The sequence below is a fragment of the Oryza glaberrima genome, chromosome 5 (assembly GCF_000147395.1).
Source record: "Oryza glaberrima chromosome 5, OglaRS2, whole genome shotgun sequence".
Taxonomy (NCBI): domain Eukaryota; kingdom Viridiplantae; phylum Streptophyta; class Magnoliopsida; order Poales; family Poaceae; genus Oryza; species Oryza glaberrima.
In genome coordinates this window covers 20,217,477-20,242,959 of record NC_068330.1, presented here as the reverse complement: position 1 = coordinate 20,242,959, position 25,483 = coordinate 20,217,477, and the positions used below count along the sequence as shown (strand labels likewise).

Here is a 25,483-nt window from a genome sequence, read left to right as displayed (position 1 = left end):
GCTGAACTGAACATTTCTACGTGTACCTTCGTTTAGTTTAATTGATGCCTTGATGGTTGGGAGTTTTGAGGTTCAAAGCTTTGGGTATTTTTGAGATAGACCAACATCCTCAAATTTGAACATTTTGCGTGGATTTTATCAACATCTGTTGACCATTTGTTCCTCAAATTATTCCTTCTTTCCTTACAAGAATTCTTGCTCGGACTAATTTGAGAAACAAATTATTCATTGTTGACACGGACTTTTTATTTGATTAGAATATTTAGTCCAAGCAACTGTAGTAGGACAAAGTTCTATGAGAAATCATATTTTTAGAAACACGGAGTATATAACCCGCAGCAATAATCCAGTGAATAAGCTGAAAAAAAAACTGTCTGAAAATAGTTCCCAGTATTTTTCAGTCTTCCGAAATTAAAGCCATACGGTACCTCTCATGGTACTCCTAATTAGTACGGGCTGGGTACTAGTTTTCAAAGTCAGATATGGTACCAAGCCGCTCTCACTGTTCTTGGCACCCGCAAATTTCATGGGTTGCACATGCCCTAATTATCATGGCTAATTCGGTAGTAAGTCAAGAGTGGCTGACAAATGACTATCCTTGATATTAAGCAGCCTGCCTGCCCTGCTCGAGACGAAGGGCAATTCATCGGTGCCAGTACTTTCCAAGTGTTTGATTCCCAGGACGGTGGTGTTAATTGCTATTGCTGGTACTAACAGAGGCATTTCTCGGAAGAACCATCCTGCAGAAGATTAGCAGCAGAATACACCATTAACCCTTATTTTTAAGGCTTCAGACTTTCAGCTTCTTTGAATGCTTGATCATGTTCTCGCCTGATCGAACTGGTTGCAGAGTACTGTGCGACCATTGAATATTTTGATCATGTTCTCCCTTAAGTAAATTGTTTGAGAATCTGAATCTGATGCTGTGTCGGTGCTTCTCCCTGACATCAGTGTCTGCGTTTTTTTTTTTTTTTTTGGCTGCGATGATTTTGTGATTTAGCAGTGGCCATAGTACAATGGTTTTTTAAGTGGGCTGCCTCTTGTGGGCCTCGTGTAGTAATTGGAAATGAGGCCCATGGGCCATTCTCTGTTTTTGGCTAGATGGGCTTGAAATATCGGTACAGCCTGTCCAGCTTGCTAAGCACGAAACGCCTCCTCTCCTCTCAACTCCTCATTCCCCTTCTCCCCGAAACTCTCCCAAACCCCAAGTCCCCAACCATGGCGACCGCCGCCGACCAAAACCCTAACGACGCGGAGCACCGGGAGGCCGCGGCGGGAGCCAATGCGGCGGAGGAGGAGTACGAGGAGGAGGATGAGGAGGAGGAGGAGGTGGAGCTGGACGGGCCGGCAGCCGTGGCGGCGGAGCGGGAGAAGGTGCAGGCCGTGTTCAAGCGGCTGTCGTCGGACCCCGTGGGCATCCGCGTCCACGACGTGATCATCAAGGGCAACGCCAAGACGAAGGAGGAGCTCATCGAGGCGGAGGTCGCCGAGCTCCTCCGCTCCGCCCCCACCGTGCAGGACCTGCTGCGCAACGCCAGCATCGCCAGCGCGCGCCTGCGCCAGCTCGACGTGTTCGACTCCGTCAACATCACGCTCGACGCCGGCCCACCAGAGCTGCCCGGCACCACCAACGTCGTCGTCGAGGTCGTCGAGGCCGCCAACCCTATCACGGGGAGTGCGGGAGTATACTCCAAGCCTGAGGTGAGATCTCCAGTTGGTTCGATTGTTTGGTGACTGCATTTGATGGCGGAATTGCCCTTAGTTAAAAACTTGAGCATAAGTTGATTGATGTTATGAGGTCTGGGTTGGGATGTAGATTCGTATTTAGCTATTCCTATACATTTTTCGCGAACGCGCAAAAGGATTGCACGTCAATATATTAGAAGAAAAGAGTTATAGTTACACGACGCAATCAGTCAGACTGGCTTATGCAGAGACTGGCTTATGCAGAGGGAAGGGAATAAAAAGGAAAAAAGAAGCTGGAGCTTAAAAAACTACGGCGGCTAAATACAAACTCCAAGCAGCGGGAGTTTGTATTTAGCCGCCGTATACATATTTCAGGGATTGATCATCTTCCTTATCATCTAATTGGAAGGATAACTAGATACAAACAAAAGCTTGTGATTTATTCATGTTGGCATTTCCCCAATGGTTTATGATGTTTATCATGAGTTTGGACTCGATACATAGCACTAACAGATATTTGAGCCTCCATAAGGGTATCTGTTTATTGAGCAAGTATGCTAGCAAAGCTACAGTACTAAATAGGTAAACTTCTCAGAGGCATGACTAGAAGAGACTATTTATGCACTCAGCCTCTAGTTGTCTAGATCAATTAATTAATGAAACCTGGCGTGCTGAACTGATTGGATCATCCCGATTGATTTATGATCTTGCCATTCAGATAAACACTTATCAGGGATTTGTATTTTCAAATACATGTTAGATTTGGATTTGCAAACTGTGCTCTTCACTGAAGAAAACACAATAAGTGTTCAAAGTGTTATATCAGCATACTAATGCTTGGGCAGCTATCTATATCATGCTATGGCCAATATTGAGCATGACTGCATGAGAATGAAATTCCATTTTGACTCCCCAATCAAATACACAAGCTGACAGTAATATTTGCAGCCTATGTAAGTTAATAAGTTTATCAGTTAATCTCTGTACGTACTGCCATACTGTAGTCCCCTGTTACAACATTAGCCTCTCCTACCCCCCCTTTTGGTGTTTACTGGGCATATCACATACAACCTTTAACACATGAATATAGAAACTGTGAGCATTAAAGTAGGGCACTCGTTTCTGTATTTCGATCCAAATATGAGTTCACATGAAAATTTTCTTATTCACACCACTAGATGTTTGGACCTGGTAGGTCAAGAACCTTCTAAATTGGTGCACAAAAATATAGCTACTAGAAATTGTTTTGATCACTTGTGCCTTATTTATAACTTGCAACATATCAGCCATCAAATTTTTCTACTGCAATCAACACTAGTCAACTAAATCTCGATTTAACCGATAGAGATACGGGAGTATGTTCAGCTATTTTGTGGAGAAATTGTGTTGTAAACTGATATTTAGGCTTATTTAATTGGAGATCTTAAGTCATCACAACATTTTGGTCTATATTTGAGCGGCACAAATTTACCAACAACACTACAAAGATCATGTGAGTTTGAAAAATAAGGTATTAGCATTGATGCTTCACTGACTTGTGGCTCCTGGTCTCAGTGATGTTGTTTTCCAGTTTATTCATGTTACCTGGTAAATTTCCCCTAACCCAGATAGGCTAGTACATAAGACTAGTGCAAAGGAAATTTTATCTGATCAAGAGGGCAAATTTTCTGTCTAGTCTAGCTGTGAGTTCACCTTTTGGAGTTCAACATAGAAGTGTTGCAATTGAGTATTGATTAATTGATTTGTACAGTATATTTGCAAATATTGGTATGTTTTGCTTGTTTGTCCTGTATTCTTCTTGCATGCCTAGTTTTCCCAGTACCCAAAATGACTGGAATTGCAATATTGACCATAGATTCCACTGTGTTTCAATTGAAATAAAAAGGTAATAAGACACATTGTTTTCTGATTATCAAACAATCTTATTGCATTGTGTATTTTATAAAAGAACTTTTTTTCATCCGAGATGAAATCAACTTTCAAAGTGGTAAGTCATCCTGAACCAAATAGAGATAAAATTGCAGGTAATGATGCTTACTGGACTTCTTGTATAGACAGAATAGGAGCAGAAAAAATCATTATAGCATTTAATTACTGAATGATGTGTTCCAGTCAGCTCTCTATTTCTGCACCTGAAGTATGACTCTGTACACTACTTCTGTAGGCAAGATCTTGGTCACTTGAAGGCTCGGTTAAGTTGAAGAACCTGTTTGGCTATGGTGACATCTGGGATGCTTCAGGTGCATACAGTTGGGATCAGACATCTGAGGTTGGCATTGGAGTGTCCCTGCCAAGATTTAAATCAATATCAACACCCTTGATGGCTCGGGCGTCATTGTCGTCCCAAGATTGGCTGAAATTTTCTTCTTACAAGGAGCGCCTGCTTGGCCTTTCATTTGGTTTGATTTCAACCATGCAACATGATTTGTCTTATAATCTTACATGGCGTACCTTAACTGATCCATCACAAGTCTCATCGAAGTCCATAAGGAGGCAATTAGGGCACAATCTTCTCTCTGCGTTGAAATATACATACAAGATTGATCAAAGGAATTCACATCTCAGGCCAACAAAAGGATACGCGTTTCTCTCAACTTCTCAAGTTGGAGGTCTATGGGATAGCAAAGGGTTGAGATTTTTCCGCCAGGTTCTTTCCCAGCTCCCTGTCTGTTTTCATAATTTTTATTGGGTTACATTGATCCTTTTATTGCTTTTGTTTCCACAATCCATGTATGATGAAACTGCTGGAAAATACACTTTTCGTTTCGTCCCAAATATGACTTGCTCTTTTTTTTTAACTTCAGGAGTTTGATGTTCGTGGTGCTGTACCTTTGGGATTCTATAATAGTGCTCTCAATGTTGGCCTTGGAGTGGGTGCCATTCTTCCACTGGGGAGAGGATTTATGAATCTATCTTCATCTGTGCCTGATAGATTTTACCTCGGAGGTCATTCTTCTCCAGTTTGCAGCTTGAGTGGACTGTCATCCTTGTTGGGTTTCAGAACAAGAGGGATTGGTCCAACAGAACCACGGAGGCTTGTCCCTAGTGAATCTGAGGATGGATCTGCTGCCTCACCAGGGCGGGATTACTTGGGTGGTGATCTTGCTGTCTCTGCCTTTGCTGACCTTTCGTTTGATTTGCCTCTGAAGATATTTAGAGATGCTGGAATACATGGTCATGCATTTCTAACTGCTGGGAACCTTGCGAAACTGTCGGAGGGTGAGTATAAGAAGTTCTCACTTTCTGAATTTGGGCGTACATTTAGGAGCTCTGCAGGTGTTGGCATTATTTTGCCTACTAAGCTTTTCCGAGTGGAGGTACCTTTCTACTTTATTTCCTGAGACTCTACACATCACGAATGCCAATTGACTGTATCAACACTGATATCTTTTGTCTTTTGTAATCCAGGTGAACTACTGTTACATTTTGAAGCAGGCTGAGCATGACTCTGGGAGAACGGGAATACAGTTCAGCTTTTCGTCACCCCTGTAGTGACCAGAAATACCTTTTAGCCAAAGTTAGCTTCTCCCGTAGAATGCTATTGCTGCCCCTTATATTCTTTCCTGCTTAATCAAACTTCCCAACAAACATATTTGCATTTCATTGACTTCACCTGTGCTATGACGCTCTTTTATCGGCACGAGGAGCCTAGAGTATCTAATACTGTTCGGCATTTTGCACTTCGAAGTTTTCCCTTCTTTTTGCACCAAGTGATGTCAAGAACAACGTTTGTACAACTGGAATACAAATGCTGCAATTGGTGGAGGCAATAAAATTTTTGGGAAAGTGTTTAGACCAAAGATGCTTTGGTTCGTGCACTCATATGTTGGTATGTTTGCCAGTCCTGCATGGTAATTATACCAGGGATTGTCTTCATCATTCATAGGGAACCGTTTCGATTCTGATGAAATGTCTGGTATGATGCTTGCTTGTAAACTAGTCGAAATCTTTCTAACTACACATTTTCCACATGCCATAAACTACTGGAGTGGTACACTAGTTTCTGGACGCAGCGGAGTTGAGGGCGGCTCGACGCTGCCGGAGTTTCTGGACGGTGGCAAACAGCCATTGGTTGCACCCGGAGACTGCTATGAGCGGTCACGCGCTTACGAGTAACAGGGACACCGTGTAGGCGTTCTACCAAGGCTGGACGAGTGGATGGATTATGGATATCGACGTTATGCTGCAAAGTTCTACTCGAACTTGCCAAGAAAATTCTGATTACCCAGCAAAATCCAAAGCCATCTCCGCCAGCCGAACCCCAACGAAAACAGACACAAGACCGGTGCTACACCCAGAGGCCATCACTTCAGAGTACAACAATTCAGCAGAGGAAACCAAAGCTTTCCTGCCAGGAACATACGACACGCTAGTACTCTAACCGCAGTTACAGCCTTTTACAGCTGAGACGGCACAGAGCAATATTGTGGGTAGTTCGGCACCGGCAAGACCGTCAGTAAAGTTTGGTGGCGCTGCCTGCCTGACGGCCTCCGGCCGGTGGCGCGGCGCCCCCCATGATCTCTTGTCGAAGCAACAGGTGAAGGCAAAAGCATGCAGCTCGCAACAGAAAGGCGACGGGTGACAGATCGCGGACGATCTGTCTGGGCAACAGGTGGGACGGTTGGTGGCCATTTCATGTCACGCTTCTCGCGATCATACTATGATTTCTGCACAGAAATGGACTGAAATAGGAGTTGATACATGTCCCATGACTAGATCACTAGACTTCAGGGTAGAAGAATGAGGGAGCCGGATGCGACTCAAACATCATACTCCTGATCAGATATACGGAAAGTGAGCACAAGCCACACAGGATCTATCAAAGTCCCAAAAGACTAACCTTTGAAAGAAGGTTCATTGTATGACTTGGACTCACCCAATGACAGACATTTTGCTCCCTTTCATGGGTACCTCGCCGACTATTTAACAGAGCAGAACGATCAACTTCACCAGGGTATCAGCCTTGAATATTATGTGCCCAGGAATAGCAAGTTACTGGTTTTGTCCAGCAGTAGTTTTTCAGTCTCAACTACTTGAAGAAAATGTCAATGACCGCATGTTATATCATCTGTAATTCTGCAAACGTACCCAATTCTTGCTAATTCAGAGTTGTAAAGACTGATCGACCGTGCGTAACCATTTCAGGCAACAATGGAACATAACAAATGTGAAACATCAAAGAGTGGAAATAGTGTTATATCATGAACTCAACATTCATTGGATCAATTTAACTTTGTATTAGCTCAGTTTTATGTGTTCAATAAGATCAGAAGCTATCAACAAATGAGATTCAGGTGTCAATGTATTATTTGACCTCAAGATCATTTCCATCTAATACATTTGCATAGGCAATTTACAATCCAGTAAATTCACCTGATGACAATCCCTCACTTTCCTTAGTATACATGCCTCGTGGAAAAGCATATAAATTAAACAGGTCGGGACTCCGAAGGAATACATTTGCAATGAACTCAGCAGCACCTAATAAACAAGTAGAAGAGAGAATTTTATATCACAACCAGAAGATACGTCCCCGAAGAGAGAAAAGGACTAACTGAGAACAGCAAACCAAGAAAATTAGACGAGCAGTTGCAGCCCGAGAGCCTCAGTTCAGCCGCCTTCTCTTGTTCCGGTGTAGTCCCACACCATCCACATCCAAAGAACCTAAGGCATCATTTCTTCCTCTCCTCAGGGATCTCGAAGACCCTGCATTACTTGGTTCCCCTGTGCTTTCAGTAAAAGCAGCATCCTCCTGAATTACAGCCATGGTGCTTGAATTGGAAGCTTGATCTGCAGCTAGTGCAACAGCAACATGATTCCCATCAACTGGCAGCAGCTCGGTATTTGGATTTGGTGGATTTGATGAAGTTGATGCTCCATAAGGGCTCGGCCTAACCATTCTTCTAAGGTCACTCACAGCGCTTGCCAATCTTTCCGTGCTTGCAAGGTCAACAAAGTGTTGCAATAAATCAATTCTTTCCGAGGAAAATGGACTTGAGCTACGCCTAGGCAGATCCGATGTGCTGTTTGCTGGCAGCCCACTCTCCGCAGCAGAAGAAGCAACAAATGTAGAGTTTTCGGCTTCCCTCTGCAACCTCCTTGCCCTCATTCTAGTAGTAATTCGACCTAAACGGCTAGCATGATGAGCATGATCAATCATTTCCTGGACAGTTGATTCAGGAGGCCCCTCAAACCTACTCACACTATTCATAATCTGCTGATCAAGTATGCGCCTCCAAGAAGACAATATCCCATGTGCCTCGCCAAGCCTTCTAGAAATCGGGCGCAAATGGTGGAATTTCTGCCGGAAGCTCTCGAGCCGATTGCCATGTGGCCTTGGTGGGATTGTAGGGCCTGATACATTTCCCTCCTCCGCAACCTTCTTTTCCGCGTCCGAAGTCGAATTCCCTCTCCCGTAAATTGGAGTGATGTTCCCTTCGGTGACCTCGCCTTTGCAGACAGGGCACTCCTTGTGAGTTGAGTGGACATGCAGCCATTGGTACAAACAAGGCCAGCAGAAGAGATGTCCACACGAAGTTACCACAGGCTCGGAAGCCATCTCGAAGCAGATGTTGCACTCAAACATCGCAACGCTCTTGCCACGTTCGGCTGGCTCCTCCTCTGAGGCACCCACGATAGCGCCATCGGCGACCACCTTGTTCTCTTCAACCGTATCTTGCATAGGCTCTTGCGGTGGCGGTTGTGCTGCAGCGTCGTTCTCCAGGGCAGGGGCCTCCGAGCCGAGAGGCGGAAGGTCCGACCTGAACCGTCTTGGACGGAGGCAGCGACTCTGGCGGCTATTCAGGCAGATTACGGGGGGACGGTAGCGGTCGACACGCTCCGGGCGGAAGGAAGAGGAGGCCGTCGACGACGATGGCCGGTCTACCCACCCAAGCAGCTCGCTGGGCCGCAGCAGAAGCGGCGGGTGGGAGAAGCCGAACTCAAGGTCGTCAGCGAGCTCAGGTATCGCCTCCGGGGGCGGCACGGGAGGCGGCACGTAGGGCGGGTGCGCCTCGGGAGCCGACGGGTCGTACGGCTCGGGCAGAGGTGTCGGGGGGCGCACCAGCTCGGCGCGGGGCGGTGAGTACGGCGGGTGGAGCGGCTCCGTCTCCAGCGGCGGCGCGTCGGCCGAGGCCGCCGAGGAGGAAGGCGAGGAGGAGAGCATCGGGGTGCCGAGCGCGAGGTCGGAGCCGAGATCGGGGCGGCGCAGGCGCGGGGCGCGGGGGAGGCCGAGGTAGAGGTTCAGATCCATCCTTCTGCTGCTCCGCGCGGCATCGTCCGCGGCCATCCGTCGCACTAACCACACCTCCTCCTCCTCCTCCTCCCCCTCCGCCTCAACACCCCCAGCTCCCTCCCTCCCACCTCACCACCATGACCCACCGCGGCGCGCGCGGCGTGGGCGAGCGCTGCGCAGTACGGCCGGCGTCGGGAACCGCACGAGGCAGCGGCGGCGGAGGCGGGCCAGGCCCTCCTTCCCTCCCTCCCTCCTCCTCCTGCAGGCGCCGGGCCTCCTCCGAAACCGCGCCGGCGGGGGAGGCGGTCGCGGTGGGAGTCAGCGGCGGCGGCGGCGGCGGCGGCGAGGGAGGAGGTGGGGAATCAGGAAAGAGGGGGAAGGCGAAAGGGGGAAGAAGAAACAAAGAAAGAATAGGCAGAAAAATTCGGGAAGCGGTCGGGGAGAGAGAGAGAGAGAGAATGGAAACGGGAAGCACGCGGCGAGGTTTTGTCGCTGCGGTGCGGGAAGACAGCGCGCCACGTCAGCGCGCACGCCGGAAACGGTAAAAAGGCTGTCCCGATGAGGCGACGACTGACGACTCTACAAAATTTACCCGGTGGCTGCCTGCCTACTCTACGGGTAGAAGTTATTATTACAGCTCGCTCTCGGTAGAATCGTTGTGGGCCGCGCTACCATCTGATCTCACGGCCCAACTCACGGCCCATCGGCGATGTCTCCGCTGCTATCTCTTTCGATCAACCGGTTTTCTCGGCGTCGCTGGCTGATCAACGTGTCGTAAAATCGTACTACCAATCAGAGCTGGTGAACATGCCGATCACTCCTTCCACAGCTCTCAACTGCCATACCAAACTGGATACGTGACACATGCCAATTATAGCGTATAGGAGGAGGTATTAGGCTCAATTTGTTGAATAATCAATCGTGTTTGCATGTATACGGTAATTGTATCATCTCAATGTAGTTTTAATATAGTTTAATAAAGCTTTTATTATCTTAGAAAAATACGACAATGACTTCAGATTGCCATAAGATCACGCCTTATGATTTCAAGGTGGTTTTGCACTGTTTTTCCAGTAATTAATAAGCAGTGTTGACAGAACAGAACTCAATTCATTTGATTCCACAGCGGTTTGTAGCTAGCCTTCCCGAATCTTCTCTTGGATCAGAAGCACAGTTGACACCATCAGCATATAATGGACCTTGACAGCTTTAACATGTCAAAGATGTTGCTTAAGAATATAAATAGTAGTTGCTTCTCTCAGAACAATGTAGTTAGAACTAAGCATCCTGCATTAGATGCTGATGAAGATATCTAAAAACTTTTTAACAGTTGGCACCACAGCCACAAGGAATGCCTGGACAATGTTTGGCAACACGAAAATAGCATAGTTTATGCCTTTTTAGCATTAAAAGACCGTGCAGGATTCAAAATGTTGCATGTCCCATTTCTATCACAACTTTAAAAGGAGGCACCACATTCGCTGTGGGGCTAGAAATTCCTACATTAATCGGAGAAAAAGAAAAAAAAAAGAGTCCAAGTAGAAATACAATTTAAAAATAGCTTAAATTCGGAATTAAAAATAAGCAATATTGAAAGAAGTTTCCATATAAGAACCCAATACGAGATTAATCAAAATTTAAAATAAAAATAAAATAAAATCAAAAATTAGAAAAGAAAAGGAGAGTCCAAGTAGAAATACAATTTAAAAATAGCTTAAATTCGGAATCAAAAATTAGGAATATTAAAAGAAGAGTCCATATAAAAACCCAATACAAGATTAATTAAAATTCAAAATTCAAAATAAAAAAAATCCAAAATTAGCAAAAGAACAAAAGAAGAGTTAGGACAATTTAAAATTAGCTGAAATTCGGAATTAAAAATAAGCAATATTAGAAGAATCCATATAAGAACCCAATACGAGATTAATTAAAATTCAGAATAACAAAAATAGTATCCAAATTAGAAAAATTAAAAGAGAGTTTAAGTAGGAATACAATTTTGAAACAACTAAAATTAAAAATAAAAAATAGAAATATTAAAAGAACACAATACGGTATTAACTAAAATTTGAAAAAAAAAATTCTGAAATTAGAAAAAGAAAAATAAGATTTTAGTTAGGAATACAATTTATAAATAACTAAATTTTGTGATAAAAAATAAAGACTATTGAATGAAAATACCATCTAAAACACATGACGAGATAAATTAAGTAACATGCCTATAAATAAGTAGAGTGGTGGCGGTTGATACGACATATAAAAAATGTTAATAAAACACCAAATAGAATCCTAATGCGATTAAAAAGAGGGACGACAGGCAGGCCGGGAAGCAAATGAGCAAGGCGGATGCCGAGACTTCTAGAAAGTAAAAAAAATAAACTCCATTGATAATTATATTCGATTTTTAAAATCTCAATGACAATAAAAAGGAGAAGCAGCGGACGGGGTGTATAGGAGTATAGTTGCTGAGCCGCAGACGGTTGACGAGACTTCCAGAAAATAAAAAATGAACTCCAGCGATAGTTATGTTAGATTTTTAGAATCACAATGACAATAAAGAGTAGGCGGCGGACGGGCTGTAGAGGAGCATAGTAGCATCGTTTGACGAGACTTCTAAAAAATTATAAAAAATGAAACCCAACAAGACAATAAACTCTAAAAACTATATGGTCCAATTTTTAAAGGTTCGGAACTTCTAAAAAGTAAAAAAAAATCAATGATAATCATGTTTGATTTTAAAAATCTCAGTAACAATAAAGAAGGGAGGCAGCGGGTGAGCCAAAGAGGAGTACAATGGCAAAGCCGCTGACGGTTTGGCGGGACTTCTAAAAAGTAAAAATGAATCCAAATTATATTTATGTTCGATTTTTAAAATCTCAATAATAATAAAGAGAAGAGACAATGGACGGGCCGTAGAGGAGTATAATGGCAACGTTTGACGGGACATCTAGAAATTATAAAAACGAAACCCAACGTGACAATAAATTCTAAAAACTATAAAATCCAATTTTTAAAGATTCCAAGGAGAATGAATAGAAATAGTGGTAGATCGAGCAAGCAAATAAAGAAGGAGATGACATACGGGGTAGCAACTGGTATGACTTTTAAAAACTATATAATTAGAAACACGAGGATGATGATACTTGGTCTTTCAAAGTCTGAAGACAATGAGATAGCTATTTAATAAATTTTAAGTAAAATCATCCTTAAAAATATATATGATTTTGTTTGGGTGCTAGCCGCGTAATTGGGCGGGCCGCCCAGCTAGTTTACAGTACACAAGGGAAGATTAAGTGAAGGAGTCAGCAAACAAAGATTAATTTGTTTATGGAACATGACGTGAAATTGGGACAAACTTGAATACTAACTAGATGATACCCCGCGCGTTGCTGCGGGATTTTGTAGGTAGAAATGGAGAGCTACACGTGAAGGTGTAAGAGATAATGTAATAGTAGCCATTGGAAATGGTAATTTTTTTCGAACAAACAACTATTTCTGTAGGATTAAATCTATGAACTGAAGTAGCAACATCCGTCAAGGTTAAGATAGAAATTTCTCAGATAGTAATAGCAACGCAAGAGACACTAATTATGATTATTGTTATTGACCTTCTCTTCAGTTAGAATGACCTGCATTTGAGGTAATCCATTTTTTATGTAAGAAATGTTAAAAGCTCAGTTTGTTGAGGTCTCCACTTGTAGATTTGCTTGGCAATTAACGAAATTGTTGGGCTTGTAGAAGAATTCGCTTGAGCAACTGCATCCACGTTCACTTGTGAAGAACGCACAAATGAAAAATGAGCAGCATATCTTGTTTGAAAGTTTGGGGATTCCTGAAGGAAAGCGCAATAAATGGCAAAGTATAGACATGCAGTGACCCGAGTAACACATAAGGTCTCGACTTCAAATTTTTATAGGAGTGAATTTCAGATTGTGTTGTTTGAGGGATTAAGCTCCCAATTTAAAAGTCTGCATATATTCGGTTCACCGGTTGGATATAGAGGCCGGGTAAAAATTACCCTCAAGAAAAGAAAATGATGGTGCATGGAATGCAAGGCACCAGGAATAGAGTAATAGAGAAAAGAATGTAATAACATTTCTTAATTGGTGATTAGTGATAACCTGCTGGATGGTTCTTGTTGAAGATCCATCTTAATTTTATCTGTTTCTTAGGATACCAATCATGTCTTAGTGCTGAAAATTTCTGTCAACAGAAAAAAAACAACTTGTAGTATTTTGGATTGAAAGATCCATAAAACTGAAGATAAATAGTCGGATGGCCTTGATGAAAAACCCAATATTTGACAAACTATTCAATTTTGCTATTACAAAGAGCATTCTTTATACTCTAGCCAGAAAAGAAATGAAAAATTAAGTTATATGGGTGTAAAGTAGGATCATCATATACCAAATAAGAATCTGGATAGACATATAAAAAATTAGGGATCAATGTGTATAAAAATAGCTAGACTGTTGTTATGGAAGGAATTACTTGTACCTCTTGCACAGCATGTGTCGCAGGATGGGCATATAATAATATATAGAAATCATGTGACCAAGAATGAATATGAGGCAATTATGATTACCCAATGTATATATAGATTGCTCCAGCAGTTGTTACAACGATAGTAAGCAATTTGCATCCGGAATTCAGAATTAAAATGAACTATCGGTGCAGGTATGCAGCGTGATGTAAATTTAGTATACATACCAGTGATCCTCATACCATGAATTGTCTCCTTTAGTGAAGTGTATATACTAAATAAATTTCAATCCTGTTTAACGCTGACGGTAGAAACTTGAAGTAGAGCCGAAACAAAACCAATCCCTCCTTTCTTAATTCTTGAAGAATATGAGGGATAACAGAAACAAATCAATCTAGCATGACCGAAAGCAGAAGCCAATTTATTGGATGAAAAATATATGGCTCAAGAAGAGGAAGAAGCATACCTTCGGGAGGTTAATATACACCCCCTTGGGTGTGTTCAAGGTGAAGTCTGAGGTTGAAGATTTCAGGGGAGAACTAAGAAAACAAATCGAACGACGTTTCATGGTGAGGAGCTCGACATCCATGAAATCTGCTCGGTTTTTAATGTCAGCCATCAAGACCGCTTGTTGGTGGGTGCCGGCGGTTTCAGTTTTTTGTGATACGCCGAGGAGGCGAGCAGCCTAGGAGGTGGGGCGGAGCGAGGAGGGTGGGGAAACGACGCGGCTGGTGGGCTAGTTGCGTGCGCGGCGCGGAGGTTGAGGAAGGTGGCTCGACGGAGACACAGATCGTCGGGGAGGGAGGAGGAAGAGGAGATACGCGGCTGAGACGGGCTCGCCTCTCGCGTGCGCGTAGGGGAACGCGCGACCGCGTTGCACTACGCCGCCGCCGCTCCGATTCAGAACTCAGGGCTCGGGAGGATGAGATACCGAACCCTAGACCACTGATTGGGTTGCGGGCTGCAATGCACTGACGTGGGCCTCCTTTGCTATGCTAACATGGGCCTTCTTTGCTGACTCACACGTCCTGTGAACTCAGCAGCTTTTCATTCAACGATTGAGATGCAATGTAATCAAGTGATCCAACGGCTGTCAATTGATGATGACGTGGAACACTGTGGTTTGAGCTTTAGGAGATTAATTGCACTTAGTGGGTGATAACTTTATAGGAAGAAGGGATAACAGTTTAACGGTAATTATCTAATATCTTTTCTAGCTCTGAACAGCTGCATTACCAAATAAAAATATTTCTACTCCAACAAGAACTATGTATTTTCATAAAAGATAAACACTATTCAAGTAAAGAAAATCAGCAAACCAAGAATACAGTTGAATAAACTCACTTCACTATTCATCAAGGGCGATAAGATGGTCCTAGCTCCTAACCTTTCCAATGACAAGAAAAAGGTGGCATTCATATAACATTCAAAATAAACACATCGATGTCATGTGATGGGTTTCCCAACATGTAAGCTTGCATACATGTATTGTACTTCTCTACACCATATCACCCAAGGTTGATGCAAATTCCAAAATTCATGTAAGTCCAAAAAGAAAATAATATCAGTCCAATTCACCAAAAGAATATCATATCCAGTGCTATCATTAGTTTAGATGCTTCCCTAGCCTACTCATGCACTCTTTGCCTCACTCTATATCAGACAAGACAGCAAGTGATGACCCTGAACAAAAACGAGGAAGAGAAGCATGAACAATGAGAGGCATCATATACTATATATAACCCTGATGCAGGCAACGTTCTTCGAGCAAGCAGGACAGCGTGCAATTTCGTACCACCATTCACTATACCACATCTCAACTCAGTCTCAAACAATCAACATTGCTGTTACTTCCGGCAGGCCAAAGGCAAGGTCTCTCTCTATACCATGTCTCTAAAGGTAAGCTGTGTGCTACTTTCTAGCTGTAACTTGTTGCTGGCAGCATGATTTAACTGTTCTTTTTTCTAAGCATATATACAGCATGATATGATGTGTTGCTACTGACTTCTTTTCACTGTTAGCAGAAGGGAAATCTAGCAGGCTGGTACAGCATTTGAAGGGCCAGCAGAGTCTGTGCATCCGTCTCCTCTACCATCTTCTTCTCCATCTGGAGAGGGATGCTCATCTCCAGTACTTTGAGTGTCGCGGCTCATCCTTCCTCTTTCTATCTTACGGGAGAGCCTGCCTGCTGCTCCAGTATCCAGGGCGAGCTGGAGGCGGGAGAGGACATTCTCTGTTACAGCTGGACAAGCAGTGATATCATCTGTTCTATCCCCCTTCAAGTGTGACTCAATCATGGTGAGTTTCTTATGCTTAAAGACCTTATGGCATGCAAAACATCTGAAGCCTGAAACTGTACTCTTGCGCCAAGCAAACTCCCACAGTTCGTGGGGTTTTCTCCCAAAGTTTCTCTTCCGAATATCAGGCCTACATATCAATTCAGTTAAGAACGCAGAATGTATAATAAGGGAGACACATGCTTCTTCAATAGAGAATGGGGTACTTTAGGGGACAAAATGCATGCAGTCGCTATGTTATATGAAGAAAGATCCTTATAGGTTACTCATACCTTCATTAAAAAAAATCGAATACCTTCATTGCAAAAAAGATCATGCCATTGACAGCACTGCCACCACATTGGCGCGCGGTAAAATGCAGTGCTTCCATCACCTTAATTCTAGCACAATTAGTATACTGTGTGTGTTCCTAGAATGTGTATAGTTCAAAACTGATCATCCGAAGTTTTTGCTAAAATTAGTTGGACTGTTGGTTCCCTATGCATTCTGCCAATTTACTTTGTGGATGCATTTCATTAGAATCTTTAATGTCAGACTGCGTATAATGCATTACTGTAAACTAAAAAAGAACTACAGAAATTGAAGTATTTGACAAGGTTATCTTGTGTGGCTCTCAAGAAAAGAAAAGAAAAAGGTGTGATTGATCACACATCAACTCAACAAATTTGGTTGCATTAGCTCCTAAAGGGCCATGAGCCCATGATGTTCTCAATATATCAATAGTTCATCTCTTTCAATCACCGGAGAAGCAACAATGTACAAAATTTACTAAATGGTCTTAACAATTGGTCTTAGAAAAAAAACTATAATTCATAAACGTAAGTACATTGGGCATGCGGTTATGTACGAAATAATATGCTATAACCATTTCAGAGTTATCGAGCAAGTGACGAAAATATTAAACAAATTGTTGACTCATTTGCACAATTTAATAAAATTTTGGAATGTGTACCTGAAAATGGGATAGTAAAGGTAGATGTAGTCCTTGATAGCCATGCCAGTATCAACATCATTATTCCTAAAACATTAACAGAGAAATTCATAGTCAGATGCTTTGGTATAACTGAGCGAATTGTCATGTTTGTTTGATAAGACTGAAATCGTAAGAAGTTATCTGAATATACTCACACTGCTGCAGTTCGATTGCTGATAAGAACTTTCAGATCTGATGATGCAGTGCGCACTCTTTTGCTCCTACACTTCTCCAGAATAGCGACATTCGCATTGTAATAGTCACTGGCCTCATCATACTTCCCTTCCACAAGCAGATCATAAACATGTTGCCGCCTTGCCAGTAAAGCAAGCTCAGGGTGTGCTTGATTAATTTCACTCATTGGTACACCAGAAATGGCAGAGTATGAGTTCAAATAATTTTCAGAAACAATCTTTGTCAGGTATTCATCAACCTTGAGCCAGTCATTTCTCCGAAGGAGTGATTCAAGTATTCCCTTAACAGACTTAACGTGGGCAATGATACTGCAGTTCAAGGTAATCAGTGTGTATTATAACAAAAGAAATAACACAGAATTTTGGAAGTGTTTCATTTTTTTTTAGATAAAGGCTCAAGGAGCCTGGCTTTGATTGAAAGCTGGAAGTGTTTCATTTCATTTGTTCATGATAGTATATCAAATACTGCACATAAAAAAGGGTTCGAGTATTTGACGCGATGAGGTAGCCAAACTAGTTGTTGCACATCCCAAAATGGAGTGTGCTTTGGATATACAAATTGTACGAAATCCAGTTCTAGACAATCCATTTCAATCTATTATTTTACTACTTAGTTGTAGTCCTAGTCTTCATGAAAAGCTACTGATAAGAGGGCAACACAAGAGCTGAACTGCACTAAGACAGTTCAATAAAGTGGTATTGCCTTGAGCTGAGCTGATAAGTTGTATTGCCTTGATTTGATAAAAGCTAGATCCCACCCAAAAAGAAAAATCAATAAAGTGGTGCAGAACAAGACATGTGCAAGGAAGAATGGTACATACTGTTTAGTAAAAATTCAAGGCATGTGAAGCAAGAGATATATGGATCAAATGGTGCAGAACAAGATATGTGCAGGGACTAATGGTCCACCCTCATACACATGTTTCACACTGGCCCACATTTAATCACTCCAGTATTTCATTATAGCATTATATGCAAGACATGCTTAAGGCTTCGTTCCATGCAAGCATAAAAATTGAGCTTTTCAGCGGCAAGGAAATCGGAGCAAGCAATTAACACATGATTAATTAATTATTATAAACTTGAAAAATGAGTTCATTTGAATTTTTAAAGAAACTTCTATATAAAAAGTTTTTGCAAAAAATACACCGTTTAGCAGTTTGGGAACGAGTAAGTTGAAGTTTAGAGTTGTAGTTTAGAATGGGGCCTAAGAAGAGATCAATAAAGTCCATCTCAATCTTTTGCTGTCCATCAAGATGATCTAGGTCCAATGGTTATTGGCATTCTCACCTAATTCTTAAGTAGATGGTACCTATTTATTTTAAAAATGTCAAAACTAAGATGGGTGTGTTTTTTTTTCCTTATCACTCATTTAATACATATAACACAACTTTGTTAAAAAAAACACATGGCATAGCCAAGCCATGCTCACCTCTCATTAGTGCATAGTGGTTCTCCATAGAGTGGAAGAGAGGTCAGCATTTTCCTAGTATAAGAAACAGTAAACCAATGCTAATCAGGAAACCAAACAAAGCTACAGAGTACAGGGAAACAACAAAAAACGTGCTCACATGGATTCAGCATCCAGACTTATTTCAGGTTGTTCTGGAACATAAGAATGTAGAGAAGAGGGAGGAAAATCCATATATTGTTGTTCCTCAATGCTGGCTGGTGCCCTAATATGAGAACCAAGAAACAGTAACCATTAGAAAACCGAACAGTCGTACTGAAGAAACAACCAAACTATAGTCATGTTTCTTCAATATGCAGGCGATCTGTTGTTTCTTCGAGCTTTTGTTTCTTATGTCTGGTTAATGCAACCAAGAACCAATAATCTATTATATAATTAAAGGAATAGAAAAAGGAGCCTCCACGTTCGTTCTCATGGCCTAAAAATTCTCACATTAATCGGGAAAAAAGAAAAAGAAGAGTCCATATAGAAATACAATTCGGAAATAACTGAAATTCGGAATTAAAAAATAAGGAATATCAGAAAAGGAGACTAGAGTCCATATAGAAATACAATTAGGAAATAACTAAAATTCGGAATTAAAAAATAAGGAATATCAGAAGAGGAGACTAGAGTCCATATAGAAATACAATTAGGAAATAACTGAAATTCGGAATTAAAAAATAAAGAATATTAGAAGAGGAGACTAGAGTCCATATAGAAATACAATTAGGAAATAACTAAAATTCGGAATTAAAAATAAGGAATATTAGAAGAGGAGTATAGATCCATATAGAAATACAATTAGAAAATAACTGAAATTCGGAATTAAAAATAAGGAATATTAGAAGAGGAGTATAGAGTCCATATAGAAATACAATTAGGAAATAACTGAAATTCGGAATTAAAAATAAGGAATATTAGAAGAGGAGTAAATAGTCCATATAGAAATACAATTAGGAAATAACTGAAATTCGGAATTAAAAATAAGGAATATTAGAAGTAGAGTATAGAGTCCATATAGAAATACAATTAGGAAATAACTGAAATTCGGAATTAATAATAAGGAATATTAGAAGTAGAGTATAGAGTCCTTATAGGAATTTAAAACTTACTAAAATTTAGAATAAACATAATAAAATTAAAAGTAGAGTTTAGAGTCCGTATGAAAATACAATTTACAAATAACTAAAATTTGAAATTAAGAAAAACATGGGAAGAAGAGTTTAAGGTCAATATAGGAATATAAATATAGGAATACAATTTAGAAGTAACTGAAATTCGAAATTAAAAATTAAAGAATATTGAAAGATAAGTTTAGAGTCCACATAGAAATACAATTAGAAATAACAAAAATTCAGAAATAAAAATAAATAATATTGGAAGAAGAGCATAGAGTCTATATAGAAATACAATTTACAGAAAATTCGGAATTTTAAAAAAAAAAGAAATATTAAAAGACGAGTCTAGAGTCCATATAGGAATATATATAATTTACAAATAACTAAAATTTGATATTAAAAATAATTAATAACTAGCACGTATATAAAATATAATATGAATATTACACATTGTAGTTTTGTAAAGTTATTGCAAAATTTAAAATTATATTGTCATTTTAATATATTTGAATAATATAATGAGAAAACATATATGCTATTATATTAGAGAAAATATAAAAATGTTAGCCGAGCAATCTGTACAGGCAACCATGCTAGTTATCAGAAAAGTAAACAGAAATACTGAAGAAATAGATATCATATGGTTGGACTTCATCAGTGCATTTGAACAATTTGCAGGCAGCAACTAACATTCCAAACGGACTAAACCAACCAAAACATAACGAAGAAGGGGATATGACTCCTTGTTCTATATACAAGAGCAGCATACTGTTTCTGTGCTGCATTAACGGAAACACATATCACCTCATGGTTTTGATTCAACTCTAACGCAATGCACAACAATGTCAATTGAGCAGAAGTCATGGCCATTCTGGCCTTCTGGCCTTCTCCGATCCACTTAAATGAATCTGGGGATGCACTTGGAGCTGTGCCCGTGATCGAAAATGCTTTCAAGATGAAAAGAACACAAGAACTTTCGGGAATATTTTTTTCCAGGTGAGAGCAAATCATATTCCAGATTCAATCGGTGATAAACGATCTTGTGAGGCTTCAAACGACGAGGGTTTTAACTGAAACCTAAACTTCTCTCAAGAACAAAGAACACGAAAACTTCAGAAACTAATCACACACGAGTGCTTGCCGGCTGGAGAGCTAAAAAAATATCCAAAGTGAAAATCCAATCAGATGGCGTCGCAAAAACTCGTCGTGGTAGTGAATTTTCGTGCCTAATCACTTTCGCGGAGAACAGGATCTTCACCAACAAGTTCGCACGAAATTGAGTAGAAAAAGAAACAAGCAGAGAGATTAAGAAGGCTTCAAGGAAACCCGAAAGTGCTTTCAAGACGAAGAGAACACAAGAGCTTCCGGAAATATTTTCAGATGAGAAATCGCAGACTTCACAGAATTCAAATAAAATCCACAAAGTGAAAATCCGAGCAGATGCATTTTGATCGGCGATGCACGATCCTGCAAGGCTCCAAACTGGGAGGGGTTTAGCCACTAAACCTTGAACTGCTCTGAGCCTTCGAAGAACAAAGAACACACGAAACTTCAGAAACTAGTCAACACACGAGAGCTTGCAGGCTAAAGAGCTCGAGAAGAAGCCAAAGCGAAAATCCAATCAAATGACTCGCGGTGGTGAATTTTCGTGCATAATCACCTTCAGAAAAGAGCAGAATCTTCCTCACGGAACAAACTCGCACGGCATTGAGTAGCAAAAGAAACAAGCAGGAAACGAAACGCAAGGGCTTACCCTTTTCCGCCATCATCCTGATCCTCCTGGTCCGCCATCCCGGTGAGGAAGACGATGAGCAATCGACGAGGAGGGGAGGAGGAGGTGGTGGCGGTGATGGTTTGCTTCTTCTTCCTGGTTCCATTTGCGAGTGGGGCCCTCTTGACAGCACCTCCTTTTCCGAAATATATACGCCGCTATTGCCACTCTCTTGGCGCGTGGTTGTTACCAACCGTCCATTTTGCCTTGCGATTCGTGCTGAAGTTGATGCACGGGCAATCTTCCTTCCAGTGAAGGCGCGGCACAGGGCGTACCCAATAGCATGTGGGCCCCGCTAAACACGCATGTGGGCCAGCGCGGACCCACCGACTCTGGGGTAGGGCGGCGACCGGCCGCCGTCCGTACCTGCGCCGGCGAACCCCAACCTCTGAAGCCCCGACCGCCGCCGCCGCCGTCGCCTGGCGCCATGACCCCGCTCCTCGACCGGGACATCGCTGGCTCGCCGCGTGCCCTCGGGCCACGGTGCCTGCGAGCCTCTGGCTGCCGCCTTGTCCCTCGCCGCCGACGCGCTGACCGCCTGACGCCACGAGCCCGCAACCGAGCCATCTGCGCCCGCCTCCTGGCCGCGTGCTGCTCCGCGCCGCCGCCTTTTCTGGCTCCACGCCGCCGCCGCGCCATCGCCATGGTTTACCGCACACTCCGCCGCCTCTCCTCTGGACTCTGCTCCTGCTTTGGAATGGTGGTATCTGCTCGGCCGCTTAGGCATGGAAAGCCCAGATGCTAGTAATAAACAAGGAAAAAGTCCACTTTGACTCCCTTAATTGTTCACCGAATCTAATTTATGACCCTTAACTATAAAACCGGACAAGATGACTCCCCTAATTACTAAAACCAGTATAAATTGAATCCCTCAGCGGTTTTGGAGGACAGTTTTGCTGACGTGGCATGCTGACTTGGCCCATTATGCTGATGTGTCAGCCTAGTCATGAGGCCCACATGCAATTGATTAGGGAAAAATATAAAAAACGTAGGGCCAGCTTGTCAGGGCCCTCTTCTCCCTCTATCTTTGAAAAAAACAGCAGAGCAACCGCTGCCAGCGGCGATGGCGATGGCGGTGGTGCGGACGGCAGCGGTGGATGGCGATGCGATGGCTGTCTGTGGCGCGGCTTCGCCTCGTCGCCCTCCTCCTCCTCCTTCGTGGCCGACTGCTGCATCGCGCGCCCCGCCCTTGTGGAGCGCGGCGCCGCTCTCGCCGACCGCCTGGAGGTGGCGCGCTCGCTCCTCGGCGAGAACAACTACACCATCACGCGCTGCAGATGAGGGCCCGTCTGGCAAATCCTCCGGCACAACCTTGTCGCCGAGACGCTGCACCCGTTGCGCGTCCGCCTGGCGGGGAGGCCGAGGAAGGATACAACAGATCAACAGCAACTCGTGTTTCCTGGTAACAACTGCAGAGCTGAGCAGGACAGAAGCCGCCGCAAGATTTCACCAGTGATAATCTTCTTTTGAAAATTAATCATCAGTGATAATCGAGCGGGGCAGGCGTATCCTTGAGATCCATCCCCTGGAAATGGACATCCTGCATGCACATCACAAGCAAAAATAATTCAGTCATCACAAACCTACACAAAGCACACATCAAGCTTGGGAATTCACACGCACGCACGTACCGATGCGAAATGGTTGACGTCGCGGTGGTGCGCCTCGTCGGCGTGGACGACGACGACGACGTCCTTGAGCGTGGCGTCGGCGGGGAGCCGCCAGTAGTCGATGGCGATCGGCGGCATGGGGACGTTCTCGATCTTGCCGGCCTCGATGTCCTTGAGGTACTTGGTGTAGGAGTGGATGGCCTCCTCCTCGAGGTAGCCGACGATGCGGTGCGCGAGCTTGGGGGATAGGAGGTAGCCGAGGAAGTAGGCGTTGAAGAAGACGCGCTGGACGGCGAGCACGAGCGTGCGCTCGTACCACCTCGGCTTGGCCACCTCCATGAAGGTCATGAGGTGCATCCGCTCGTTCTCGGTCTCCTCCAGCAGCGCGCGTATCTAGCCGCCGCTGTGCTCGAAGCTAGTGGCGTTGGCTCAGTCCCGGGCCTTCCTCTCCGACTGCCTCATCAACGCCACCACTGGTCACCCCTTCATCTTTGAGGGCGCCTTCTTCCACTCCCTCACCATCCGCATCAACTTCGGCACCCCCAGCAGGCCACCACCGACCCCGTCCGCTACCCCGACGACCGCGTCTGGGAGTCCGACATGGCGCGCAGCCCAACTTCCTCGTTGAGGTCGCGCCCGCTACCGCCCAGACCTGACCGAGGCTCGAGAGCGAAGTTCGGCGATCGTCGCCGCCGGCGCCGCCCCCCGCCTGCTGAATTGGGAGGGAGAGAGAGATAAGGGGGAGATTGGGGAGGATGAGGAAGGGATAGACTAACATGTGGGCCCCACAAATTCTTCTTCTATGTGAATGACGAATTGGTCCCACGTGTATGTTTTTAGTTATAATGCCACCTAAGCGTCACGTCAATAGCAGACCAAGTCAACATTGCCATGTAGACGCCACGTCAGCGAAACCACTCTTCAAAACCACCGAGGGATTCAATTTGTACCGGTTTTATTAATTAGGGGAGTCATTCTACCCGGTTTTCTAGTTAAGAGTCATGAATTAGATTCGATGAACAATTAAGGGAGTCCAAGTGCACTTTTTCCAATAAACAAGCACCCTGTTGGGCTAATTTTGTGCAGTGTTTGGCCCATGGGTTTAAGCAATTGCATATGTGCAGAAAAGGAAAAAGTCCAATTTGACTTCCTTCATTGTATGCTGAATGTAATTCGTACCCCTTAACCAGAAAATCGGATAGGACGACTCCCCGAACTAATGAAACCAGTGCAATTTGACTCCCTCAGCGGTTTTGGAGAGCGGTTTTGCTGACGTGGCGCTGACGTGGCATTAGAATTGAAAAATAATTAGTGGGACCCATCTAACATTTACACACACAAAAATACTGTGGGACCAACTAACATGTGGGGTCCACATGTCATCCTCTCTCCTTCTCTCCTTCCTCCTCCCTCTCTCCCCTCTCTCTTTCTCTCCCCCTCTCTTGGCCGGAGTGGCGACGGCGGCATGCGGGCGAGGACCAAAGCGGCGGCAGCGGCGAGCAGGAGGCGGGGGATCTAGGCGGCGTTGTTGCTGGAACCACGCCCACGACGGCGTCGCCAGACGAGCACGGGGAGCTTGGCCTCGGCAAAGGCGGCAGAGTAGTCAAGGCGGAGGAGCGTAGAGACGTTGGGGGAGATGGCGCGGTCATGGGAGGCGGCGTCGGTGGAGCGCAACGCCGCCGAGCTCGTGTGCGCCCTCTGCGCCGTTGTGATACTCCTCTACCTCCATCGCCGCTAACCGAAGCGTCGCCGCCTTCTGAGGCTATTGCCGGTGGTGGAGAAGGGAAAGGGGAGAGGTGGCGCCGCCGAGATCTCGCCCACCCTCCGCCGCCGAGCTCGGGAGCGTCCTCCACACCGTCGAGCTACTCCCCTTCCTCCGCCATCGCCTGCCAAAGCGCCACCGCTGTCCGAGAAGGGAGAAGGGAGAGGCAGCGCAGCGGAAGGGGGGAAGGGGACACGGACGACGATGACGACATGGATATGGCAAGGTGGAGCTGGAGGGGGTGGTGGACACTCCAGCGCCCGCCTCCCGTACGCCGCCGATCTGTCTCTAGCCCCGCACATACGCCGCCATCGACACTCCGGCCCCCGCTTGCCGCCGCCATCGATCCCCGCGTGCGTCCGGATGGGGGAGAGAAAAGAGAGAAGGGAGAGAGAGAGGGAGGAGGAAGAAGGGAAGGAGAAGGATGACATGTGGGCCCCACATGCTAGTGGGTCCCACAATATATTTTGTATGAATAACAGATGGGTCCCACTGATTTTTTTTTCAATTCTAAAACCATGTCAGTGCCACGTGGGACGAAGTCCGGGTCAACACTGCCATGTCAGCGCCATGTCAGCAAAACCGCCGAGAGAGTCAAATTGCACTGTTTCGTTAGTTCGGAGAGTCGTCCTATCCGGTTTTCTGGTTAAGGGGTATGAATTAGATTCGGCGTACAATTAAGTGAGTCAAATTGGACTTTGTCCTGCAGAAAAAGCGTTACAAGATTCTGATCTTTATTCTTCTGCATTTTAATTTGAGTGATTTTACCGTCCTTAAGAAGATACTGGAAAGTAATATATATTCTAGTATAAAATTTCATATCTCTTGATACTTTCGGTATTAGAAAATACTATATTTACACTAAAAATTTTGGTGCTTTTAATAAAAAGAATTCTTTTAGT

The 25,483-nt window shown here is 43.9% G+C and overlaps 3 protein-coding genes, 1 long non-coding RNA gene and 1 pseudogene across 4 annotated transcripts; 1 reads left to right on the top strand and 4 right to left on the bottom strand.

Annotated features, from left to right (window-relative positions):
- The first annotated feature begins 1,152 nt into the window (after nucleotides 1–1,152).
- LOC127773317 (uncharacterized) lies at nucleotides 1,153–5,486 on the top strand. Its single transcript, XM_052299373.1, has 4 exons — nucleotides 1,153–1,701; nucleotides 3,851–4,333; nucleotides 4,491–5,003; nucleotides 5,095–5,486. Exons 1-4 carry the CDS (start codon nucleotides 1,219–1,221, stop codon nucleotides 5,176–5,178), a joined length of 1,563 nt encoding a protein of 520 aa, XP_052155333.1. The 5' UTR covers nucleotides 1,153–1,218; the 3' UTR covers nucleotides 5,179–5,486.
- Nucleotides 5,487–6,875: 1,389 nt separating this feature from the next.
- LOC127774491 (uncharacterized) lies at nucleotides 6,876–9,391 on the bottom strand. Its single transcript, XM_052300751.1, has one exon. The coding sequence runs from the start codon at nucleotides 8,972–8,974 to the stop codon at nucleotides 7,292–7,294; it is 1,683 nt and encodes a 560-aa protein (XP_052156711.1). The 5' UTR covers nucleotides 8,975–9,391; the 3' UTR covers nucleotides 6,876–7,291.
- A 3,762-nt stretch (nucleotides 9,392–13,153) lies between these two features.
- LOC127772961 (uncharacterized) lies at nucleotides 13,154–14,321 on the bottom strand. Its single transcript, XR_008017486.1, has 2 exons — nucleotides 13,870–14,321; nucleotides 13,154–13,761 (listed from the first exon to the last, which is right to left on the bottom strand). It is a non-coding gene; the product is annotated as an uncharacterized LOC127772961 (long non-coding RNA).
- An 872-nt stretch (nucleotides 14,322–15,193) lies between these two features.
- On the bottom strand, nucleotides 15,194–21,704 carry LOC127774857 (uncharacterized). Its single transcript, XM_052301148.1, has 6 exons — nucleotides 21,192–21,704; nucleotides 18,439–18,543; nucleotides 18,300–18,353; nucleotides 16,829–17,176; nucleotides 16,653–16,718; nucleotides 15,194–15,830 (listed from the first exon to the last, which is right to left on the bottom strand). The coding sequence occupies exons 1-6, from the start codon at nucleotides 21,227–21,229 to the stop codon at nucleotides 15,437–15,439; spliced, it is 1,005 nt and encodes a 334-aa protein (XP_052157108.1). The 5' UTR covers nucleotides 21,230–21,704; the 3' UTR covers nucleotides 15,194–15,436.
- Nucleotides 21,705–22,689: 985 nt separating this feature from the next.
- LOC127774250 (ubiquinol oxidase 1c, mitochondrial-like) lies at nucleotides 22,690–23,341 on the bottom strand (annotated as a pseudogene).
- Between the last annotated feature and the right edge of the window lie 2,142 nt (nucleotides 23,342–25,483).